Below are 10411 nucleotides of genomic sequence, written 5' to 3' on the forward strand. Positions count from 1 at the left end.
AATCCACAATAATCCTAATACCCTTACATGGCCTCATAAATGGCAACTTTTTACAATGTAAATACTAACAATTTTTGTCGCTGCATGTAGTGCAAAAGGAATTATAAGCTCCAAGAGATTAACCCTATCAAGAAAATCTCCTAAGATTTAATTGGAATTTAGGAATGTTGAATTTGTGGACGGAAGAAAAATCAAAGAAAAACCCTGAAAGCAAGGAAGAGAATCAACAACAAACTCAACTCACATTTGTAATAGACAGCATTCAGATCCTGGCATTCTCACTGCTACATGCCACCTGTGCTTCCGCAGCTTGAAATAATAAATTTATTTATTTATTTAAGCAAATTAAAATATAAAGAAAATCCAGGACTTTTTGAAACACAAATGGGAAAAATATGCTGATTGTAAAAACTCCAGTAATGTTCTTTATTTCATTTTTCATCTTTCAATGACAATCTTAAAATAGTGAAACATACAATTGACTTGTGCCCTTGCTATTAATTGTAGATATAGTCATTCTTAGGCACAAATTAATTCAAATGTTGTGAATACTTTGCAAGATTTTTAGAAAAGTATAGTTTTTAGTAGTTACCTTTTTCATGCATTATTGCACCCCTAATTGATAATAATCATTATACATAATGATGCACTAGTTAAGTGAACCCCCTTTCGGACCCCCGAGACCAGGCCAGGCAATATTGGTTGACAGGTGTCGTGGATTTTCCACGAATCTAGAGTAATTCTAATAATAAACCCTGTGATTGAGATAAATTATAATTTCAGAGCCCTGCGTCACCCCTTAGATTATTATGGGATAGGTGAAGCACATGGATGTAAAACTACTGAGTTTTGAAGAAATAATGAAAAGAGTTAGACAACAGAAGAGCATAGTTTTTTCCACCACAACAGGGCATCTGGGGCCTGTTCTTACATTTTACCAATAGTAACTTCTTCATACATTCATGTATAGCTGTAAAGTTATGAAACATGCAAGCCCATATATAATAGTGTTAATCTATATTATATAATATATACATCTGCTGCACTACGCATGCAAGACTATTCAGACAAGGACACCTATTTAAAACAAAAGGTGTCAGAGGCAAAAGGAGATCTGTGGTGATAGGCAATACTTATGTCATTCCAAGAACGAAAGGAATAATGGACATGCATCCACATAAATAATCAAGGTGCTTCAAATGGCTTATTTCCTCTCCGTTTCATTTACTAGCAACACTAGCTGGATATCTCAACACAAGCTAAGCCTCAATTTTCTTGACAAGAATTATTTAGCAGAGCCAAAGGAGATAGATAGAAACAAATGAATATGTCTCAACACTAACCTCCACGTTTTGGATGAGAATAAGAAAAACTCACAGGTCATTCCAGCTATTCTTGACTAATGGAATATCTCCTATTGCTTATTTCCTTTGGTTCCAATGACTTTTTTGAAAATGTGTAGGTGTGTGTGTGTTTGTGTGTGTATTAGATCAAAAAATTGATAATAGGAATTGGTCCCTTCTTGATTATCAATTACAATATAAAATATCAATAATCTAAATAATCTAAATGATAATAGAAGCAAATCTGAATTTCAACATTTGAGAATAACAAAAATTACTGATTTCACATTATTTAGAAAAATGCTTAATTCATATCAAAATTTTTATCAGTTCCTTTGAACTCACAGTTATTTTGTTAAAATAATAATTCACCTTGAGTTATTACATTTAACCCATGAAACAAATTAAATAACAAAAAAAAAAAAACTATTTAGGGAAAAATAATTAATATTAAAAATTAATGTCTATCAGACTAGGTCTTTCTTTCAATACGATTAATGGGTGACTCATGCCATCAAGATTTTGTGATAACCAATGCTACCAATAGAATAATTAAAATCACAGATATCAAGATGATACACAACATCTTTCTTGAACTTTTTTGATGCTGTTCAGCCTGAGAAAAAATAGACATGCCAAGCAAATTAAAGAGGATTGAAAGGAGAAGGATTTCTAGTCTAATCAATTAGTTGTACCATTACCTTTTTAAGTTGCTCAAGTCCTTGCTCAACCTTAACAGAAGCTTGTTCAATATTATAATCTATTCTGTCCAATATTGTGCCCTATACAAACATGTTTTAATGAATAAAATTAATATAAAAAGTATAATGACATGACTGTGTAGTTCCAAAAAGAAGAGAGGAATATTTATTAAAGAACCCCCTTCCCCCAGAAATAAACAAACAATAAATAAAAGAAATAAACATTCATTAACTAACTCAATCATTTATAAAACCAATCAATCAATAACAATGACATATACAAGAAAATGTCACTCAAAATTATATGGTAAATATACTGGAAGAATAAAAAGTACCCACATTTAATGACCTACTTTGCTATCTTACCTGCTCCACGATCATTGTTGCAAGATCTCTGAAGATTTCATTTAATTCTGATATTGACTGCACTATAGACTGAATTTCTTTTTCTCTTAGTTCAATAATTGCTGTATTATCCTCAACCAGTCTCATCTGTTCACTTGTAAAGCCCTACACACGTGTTGAATGTGACACAAAGATATTAAAACCTACACATCTGATAAAAAATCCACATGACTATTAATTTTATGAAGACAGCAACCAGTTATAATTATATTATTTTTTCTATTTCTTAGTTAATAGAGTGCACTCACTAAAACCGTGAACATTAAATAGTACTAGTTAGTACTATTTCATACAGAATCCTTTGTTTTCTATTGTATAATTATCACTATTTATTGCTAAAAGTTAGTATTTGTTTCACAGATTTAGAGTGAGCACTCTAATTATGAAATAAAGCATTTAAAAAAGCTTCCAATTCAATAATAAACTGCTGAAACAACTTCTGGGTTTTCAAAGTCAGGGTACATCCAACTCACACATCAAACCCTGAAACAACTTCTGGTCTGATCTAAGTCAGGGCATGGCTAACTCACAGATTGAACCCTGAAACAACCTCTGGGCTGATCTAAGTCAGGGCATGGCTAACTCACAGATCAAACCGTGAAACAACTTCTGGCCTGATCTAAGTCAGGGCATGGCTAACTCACAGATTGAACCCTGAAACAACCTCTGGGCTGATCTAAGTCAGGACACGGCTAACTCATAGATTGAACCCTGAAACAACTTCTGGCCTGATCTAAGTCAGGGCATGGCTAACTCACAGATTGAACCCTGAAACAACCTCTGGGCTGATTTAAGTCAGGACACGGCTAACTCATAGATTGAACCCTGAAACAACCTCGGGGCTGATCTAATTCAGGACACGGCTAACTCACAGATCAAACCCTGAAACAACCTCTGGGCTGATCTAAGTTATTAACATTATATTAATATATTAATAGAATTATATTAATATTTACCCTGTCATAAAGCTCATCATCCCCTACGACATCTTCATTCATCAAAGCACTACTTGTTGATGGCAGGCCAGTGTCAAAAAACTGTCGCTCCCTCTCTTCTCGGTTCTTCAATCCTAAATATTCCATTTTGATAAAGGCATTTAGTCTTCTATGCAGCTGCTATTAGTGTCATCACACAAGTCAACACTTACTCCCTTCAGGAGTAAGCATTGTGTAACAACACCAATAGCGGCTGCATAGGAGACTAGGGTGGTAAAGCCAGTGGTAGAACGTTTGCCTTTCCCTGAAGAGCCAGTGGTAAAAAACGTTTGCCTTTCCCTGAACAGATGTGACTCTTACAGGTCATGCTGTGGGTTTGATTCCAGTCTATAGATGCCACTGTAACAATAGAATTTGTTTGAATATGTGACTGTCTTTCTCTCTGGCTTTCTTCTCTTGGTAAAAATCAAATTTTAAGGTTTCATTTAATGAAACATCATGAGAAATAAAAGTAGTGTGATTAGAATATTAAAATATATTACAAGTGAACATCCCATTCTATCACACACTTTCATTCTACTCCAGCTACAATATTTATTACTCTATTCTCGTATTACAACTGCCTCCCTACTACCACCCTCTTCCCCATTATAACTATTACTCTGACTCATTGCTGCTCTTACACAAACCTGTACCTAATTGAAAGTAGTTGCATGAATTTCAACACATGCATGTTTAACTAATACCTATTTGGTTCTTACTGTGTGGACACACTAACCGGGAAGACTTATATAAAACTGACCAATCAGATAACAGTAAACTATACAGGGATTGAACTGATAACTGCATTAGACAATCAGATTATTGTGGTCTTACACTATCATTATATTGATGTGCTATCTGATTGTTCAAATATTAAACAAAATGTCTCATTATTATTCATGGTTATTGAGTAAGAGTTAATTACCAAGAACGGAGGCAATAAGCCATATACATCCTGAGGGCCGCAGGCCCGAGGAATGTATAGGCTTATTGCCGACTTTCGAGGTAATTAAGTATTTTATTTATCAATTGAGAAGGTTTTCTATCAAATGTTGCTCATTATAAATGCGAAAGGTCTATATATAGTTATTAACCGGGTTAATAACTATATATTGACCTCGCATTTATAATGAGGGTTATAACAAAAATAAAGCCTTGTGAATAACAAAGAAAACCGTGTCAATTGAGAAATAATACTACTTAAACTCTTAAAGTGGTCCTGGTTGTACCCTGCAAGCAGAGGTTTTTTTCTGACTCTCCGTGGGCTGGCTGGTCGGAGAGAAAAAATACCTCTCCCCTCAAACGGTCATTTTGTTTGTTGACCAGCCAGCCCACGGAGGGTAAAAAAAAAACCTATGCTCACAGGGTATCCTGGTTGCAGTATCCACACAGTAATTGGTAACTTTGTAAACATATCATGTAGTATTGCAATTTTCCTTTGAGTTTGATTGAGAGAGATGAGTCAATATAATGTGGTATTGTCGTCTCAAAGTTATTGCGCTTGATTGGCTCATAGCGTATGATTGACCGCAAAAAATAGCACTTTTTTGGTATTGACGTCTGTTGCAATGGTTCTCTGAAAGAAAGATTCTTCTTCTCTTTTACAACAATAAGGAAAATTACAAGCTATATATCTTGCACTTTCTGCTATAGGTGAGTGACAAATATCAAAGAAAATTTGATTTATTAAAGCTTACAAATTGTTTGAATGACAAAGAAATCATATAATCAATATTTTGTGCTATTGCTGTCTCAAAATTGCAATTAGTTCATAATAGTCATTTATAAAAAATATATAATAGATCAACATTCGATAAACTTACTTTTTAAATAAGAAGATTGACTTTTCCTAAAGTTTGTAGACAAATCTTGAAGACTAACAGCCAATGATGATATAACGTTTTTTAAAATGCGCTGTTCTTGTTTACTTGCTCCTCTACTTTGTTTGCCCATGCGTTGAATTGCACTTTGACACTGATGAAACATCTTTTGTCAACAAATGAAAACCAAATTGAATATCAGTGTAAGAACTAAACCATAGTTATAAATCATATCAAATACATCTTTCTTTTAAAAATATTTGGCCTGTAATATGATGGGAGCGTGAAAGTAGACTGTCCATGGAGTTAATTGTGGGATGTTGACCAACAAACATTGGACAATACAAGTACAATTAAATTCCAAATTGTACTCTGTTGAGTCCCAATTAAGTTGCTCAATTTTGTTGAGTGTATTATAAATGAAAAATCGCCCAATGTTCTCGAACAATTCTGAACTTATAGATACTCATGATGTTTTGAAAGTTCTCAAATTGGTCTCTCCTAAAGGCTTGTCCAATTATGAAAACTTTCAAAATGATACTAGTACCTATAAATTCCAAATTGTACTTGAGATCATGTGATTTTCTATACGAATTATTAATTAATTTTTTTTTTTGCATTTTACATATTTAGTGCACACACACACACACACACAAATTAAACATGTAAACATGACAGAACAACAGGACACACAAAGTCCTCTATTAAGTTAACCACCAAGATAAATTTGTTATGATAGTCCAAGAAAGAAGTAAAGGGTTGACCCACTCAGAGAGCTCAGCAGTGGTCAAACATGGACACAATACCAGACATTGTCCTGGCTAGGAAGATGTTGAATGTATAGATTGAGACCCTCATTGGTATATTAAATATATACCAATATATTTGCACATAGTCAAGAAAGCCATTCAGATCCGACTTCTGACAACCCCACCTTAATAACATCACTATTCAGTGGATAAATTTATTGCATAACAGCATTGACTGGATAAGGATTTATCCATCGGATAATGCTGTTCACCCTTTGTACAGCCAGGCCCAGATCTAAAGAAATTGAATGCAGAGAAAACACAAAAGAAGCATAGAAACCCAAAGAGTCAAGCTGTTCTAAAATAGCACAAAGTGCACAAATTAACCAAACCTACTGTTTTTATGTGTGTGCAAAAGTGCAAAAATGTATTTAGTGCATACAGATTTAAGGAAGTAAATGAACTGACCATTTTAGCTATTCTCATATTGGATTTTTACCGATCAGCATGCATTTTAGAACTCAGTTATCTCATAAAAATATATTTGCTTATCGCCAACCAGTTGGCTCAGTTGGTTGGGCATCGGAATTTCGTGTGGGAGGTCAACACTAGGGGTCTTAAAATAACTGAGGAGAAAATGCTGCCTTTGTAATTACACCTACAAATGGTTAGACTTTTTTTGAGTGGCCTGGATGAACACTTTAAATGGCACTCTCCACACTTCATCATTACTAACCAATATCAGAGGTATTGACCACCCTCAGTGCCTACTCCTCATACTAACCACCTCTCATGTTTGTAAGTTGCATAAAAAACAATCTGGAATTCATAATTCAATGTAAAACACCTTTGATTATCCATATAGAAAGGGCACTAAATAAATCACAAATCAATATCATTTTTGTAATGACATATTATAAATAAATATAGTGCATTTTGTTTACCTGAGTAATTTCTTTGGTAGTTATTTCGATAGTTTGTTCTTCATCAATACTGTCATCTAGTGTGGGTCTGTTTAGATGTCTATCATGAAGTGTTGATAGGTCCGTCACTTTAAGAAAAAAGTACAATTATATAAAGTTATTAGCAATGCTTAAATAAATCAAAGGTAACCCATGGTAAGCTCATGAAGCTTTTTGAGTACCAATGAACTACAGTAAGATGATAACAAATGACACTTGGTGACTCATTTCATTGAGGGTATGTGACTCGAATATGGCGATAGTCAGAGTTATGTTTTGTGCAAACAAACTGTTGTCTTTATCAATTAAATCATTGCCTTCTGGTTGGCTACAATCCTTTCTTTTCCGTTTCTGGTTACGAAATTTTTTAAAATCATATGTAGAGTATAGATTTTAATAGTACATATTTTATTAAGTGTTTTTATATAGTATTAATAGTCTCGACCTCTACACCATGCACCATGTTCATTTGTCCATTCATCCTTGCCAATCTGATAGTATTCTCTTTTTATTACTATCATTTTGAAAGGGTACACTTTGTTGTGACACCCTCACCAACACTTTCATATTATTATTATTATTCATCATTTCATTTTGTTTTTGCGCACCTAGTATCATATATTAATATTATCATTTGTAGCTGTTTTATTTTTGGTGAAAGCTTATAAATAAATAAATAAGTAATGATAAATATGACAATCTCATATCTCAAGGTCCAATAAAAAGAACATAAAGTAAACTAAGAATACTCAAAATATGCTGCTGATTACATGTGATTATGAAGTGATCAAAAATCCCAAATGGCTTCCTCTGCAAACAACAGGCGTGGATTCTTCCAGTGACGTCACTTGGCGAATACAATGGATTCCATGGTTACAGGAATTACCGAAAACAATTGGGAGAGAAGCGCTATTCAAAAAATACGAAATCTAGGCACCCCAATAGCTCTTCACGAGCTAAAAAAACCCCAGCTTTTTCCATGCTTTGTTTAATAATACAGGATGCATGAAGTGACAAAAATATGAAAAAACTGTAAAAAGAAGCACAAGCCATAGGGTGAGTACTGTACTTCTCACAGTTCATGCAAATTGCTAAAGTGCTTCTTAAGTACAGTAATACTGAGCAGAGCATAGAAAAGCTATTTTATTTGTTTTATTGTGTTAAGAGAAAATAAAATCTGTTGATGTGGTTTTCAATGCTGTTTTCTTAAACGTCTTTGCAAATTAAGCAGGCTTTGTGTGCAGATAGTGATGCTCCACTCACTAAATTAAACACAGTAGTACTGTTCTTGACCACTCAGAGCTTGAATACTATCTATGCTGTATAATGACTGTACATCAAAGTTTCTGAGTCTGACAGCTAGTAAGTGTTCTTGTCTACTTACTTCTTTGCTTGATCCTGGTTATATCATACTGTATCTACAACATTGAATAACACCATAAACTTTGTTAGCATTCCAGTGCAACTTTGCGTATTGCACCATAACTAGAAGTTCTTGTGAATTTGTTGGAATGAAGTAATAAAAAATCTACAAACCTCCTCTACGAAATCAATCCTAAAATAAAAAGGTAAAAATGGTTGAATTAATATTAATTATGTAAAAACATTTTATAAACATACTGTATGCATGTTACATGTATTATGAAGTTTTTTTGAGATGCAAAATACCATCCAAAATTTACCCATGTCCATGTTTTGATTCAAATGCTTTTCCAAAAACAAGCCTCTCCCCCCTTAAAATAAGCCCACCTAAGCATGATATGTAGTTGGTAGTCACTGGTAGCAAAAATTCTACTGCTCAACTTCAAGGCATTGATTTGATTCATTGATACAATTGATTTGCATTAAATATATTGACAGAACTGAAATTTAAAGTGATCATGTAAGCTGGAAAGAAAGATGGCAGGAGGAACTCAATTCAACTAGCTCCCCGTTGTCTTTATCCAGGCCATACCTTTTAATTTTCACAAAACCTAACATTAGAATCTTGACAAGATCATAGTTAGATCTACAAACAGCAAGCTATTACTAAGATCACGTACCATTGGGGGGGCAATGTGTTTATAGGTACTTGGTGACCTATTTCAGGATCAACTCTTTGTACAAGTGCCACTGTATCATCATCCTGCGAAGGACGAGCATATAACTACAAAGCATTAGGTTTAAACATGAAAATAATGTTTGTTAACACCGACAAGGAGTTCAAATATACCCTGATATTAGCGGTACATACGCCAGAATCTCCCAATGAATACGCCTTAAACCGACTGATCTCCGTACGAAGGTTAAAGTAGACATCACTTAAACTCCTGGTCGCCATCGTAGAGGAATTCACAATATATATCGACAATTAAAACTAAGTTAAAACTTAGAACAAATGACATTCCTCCTCGCATCCGCCATTTTGAGACGTAGGCAGCGCTAATGACGAGGGGAGGTTGGACACCATTTCCGTTTGCCCAGACCCCGGAAGTAAGTAGGTCTGTGACCGTGCCCTTATAATGATAGTAATAAATGTAATAAATGCAATAAAAGTAAAAATGAAAATATAATCCTTATAAATATCGAAGCAATGTGTAAATTAAATTCGTTTATTTTAATAGTTATACTACATTAAAGTTGGGCTCCAAATATCCTCCCATATCACGTGTTATGTAAGCTTAGATACTTACAAGGTTCCAAAAATCGTCATCTTTGCGAAACTTGTTTCCCCTAAAAAAGGAAAAAGTGTCAAAATGGCTTCTCCTAGTGACTTTAACTTCTTCATTATCTTGGTGATCTCTTTCTTTTGCCCTAGGCTGTGTTCCAATAGTAGAAAATCCCATAGTTATGTTTGAAGTCCTTATGACTGTTGAAGGTTATGAGAGAGGCAAAGAGAGGCATTAAAACAGTTAAATATATGTCGGATTGTCTGATCTTCAAACAAACGTAACAAACTAGTAATAGCTCGGTCATTTGAAAGAGGCTTTTAGGATTTCCTAACCAGCCAAATTGCAGGTTGTTTTGTCCGTGCGCATGCTCATTTCGATGATTCGCTGGCTACCTGTAATAAAGCAAACTTCCTCGTATCCTGATAGCCCTCGCGTTGCCAATTTTCACGGATTTTTATGTTTATTTGTTTATTTTATTTATTATTTTTCAAACCACACAAAGTTGAAATTACGTATAACTCAGTTTTATCGTCGTAATCTCGCTTAGAACCAAAAATAAGCCAGTTTTGGCTTTGATTAATAGTGTAGAAAATCGCACAACCTCGAGTTCATGTGTAATCAATAAGTTCGAGTAATGTTTTGAAAGTTATTGTAATTGCACGCTTTATAATTAGTAGCCTGCGTTGTGGCTCCTGCTCTATTCTCGTACCCAGAGCCTCCTCATATCGAAAATCGGAGGCTCTGGTGAAACCCTGAAATTCTCTCGAATTTCATTGGCTGTTGAAAACAACATAACAACGATG

At 34.3% G+C, this 10411-nt stretch overlaps 1 protein-coding gene across 4 annotated transcripts; it reads right to left on the reverse strand.

Annotated features, from left to right (window-relative positions):
- Nucleotides 1-399: 399 nt before the first annotated feature.
- On the reverse strand, nt 400-9785 carry LOC116299547 (syntaxin-16). Of its 4 annotated transcripts, none has more exons than XM_031708218.2 (10): nt 9630-9785; nt 9000-9103; nt 8494-8512; nt 8342-8375; nt 6940-7046; nt 5250-5412; nt 3406-3518; nt 2411-2554; nt 2045-2125; nt 400-1959 (listed from the first exon to the last, which is right to left on the reverse strand). In XM_031708218.2, the coding sequence occupies exons 1-10, from the start codon at nt 9780-9782 to the stop codon at nt 1858-1860; spliced, it is 1020 nt and encodes a 339-aa protein (XP_031564078.1). In that variant the 5' UTR covers nt 9783-9785; the 3' UTR covers nt 400-1857. The 4 variants fall into 4 exon arrangements, with proteins under 4 accessions (XP_031564078.1, XP_031564082.1, XP_031564079.1 ...); XM_031708222.2 differs by lacking the exon at nt 9630-9785 and adding an exon at nt 9191-9362 and having other exon boundaries at nt 9000-9082; XM_031708219.2 differs by lacking the exon at nt 9630-9785 and adding an exon at nt 9191-9362.
- Between the last annotated feature and the right edge of the window lie 626 nt (nt 9786-10411).

This window comes from Actinia tenebrosa, unplaced genomic scaffold (assembly GCF_029948245.1).
Source record: "Actinia tenebrosa isolate PJP-AT-01 unplaced genomic scaffold, QUT_ActTen_1.0 PGA_scaffold1__47_contigs__length_23844297, whole genome shotgun sequence".
Classification (NCBI taxonomy): domain Eukaryota; kingdom Metazoa; phylum Cnidaria; class Anthozoa; order Actiniaria; family Actiniidae; genus Actinia; species Actinia tenebrosa.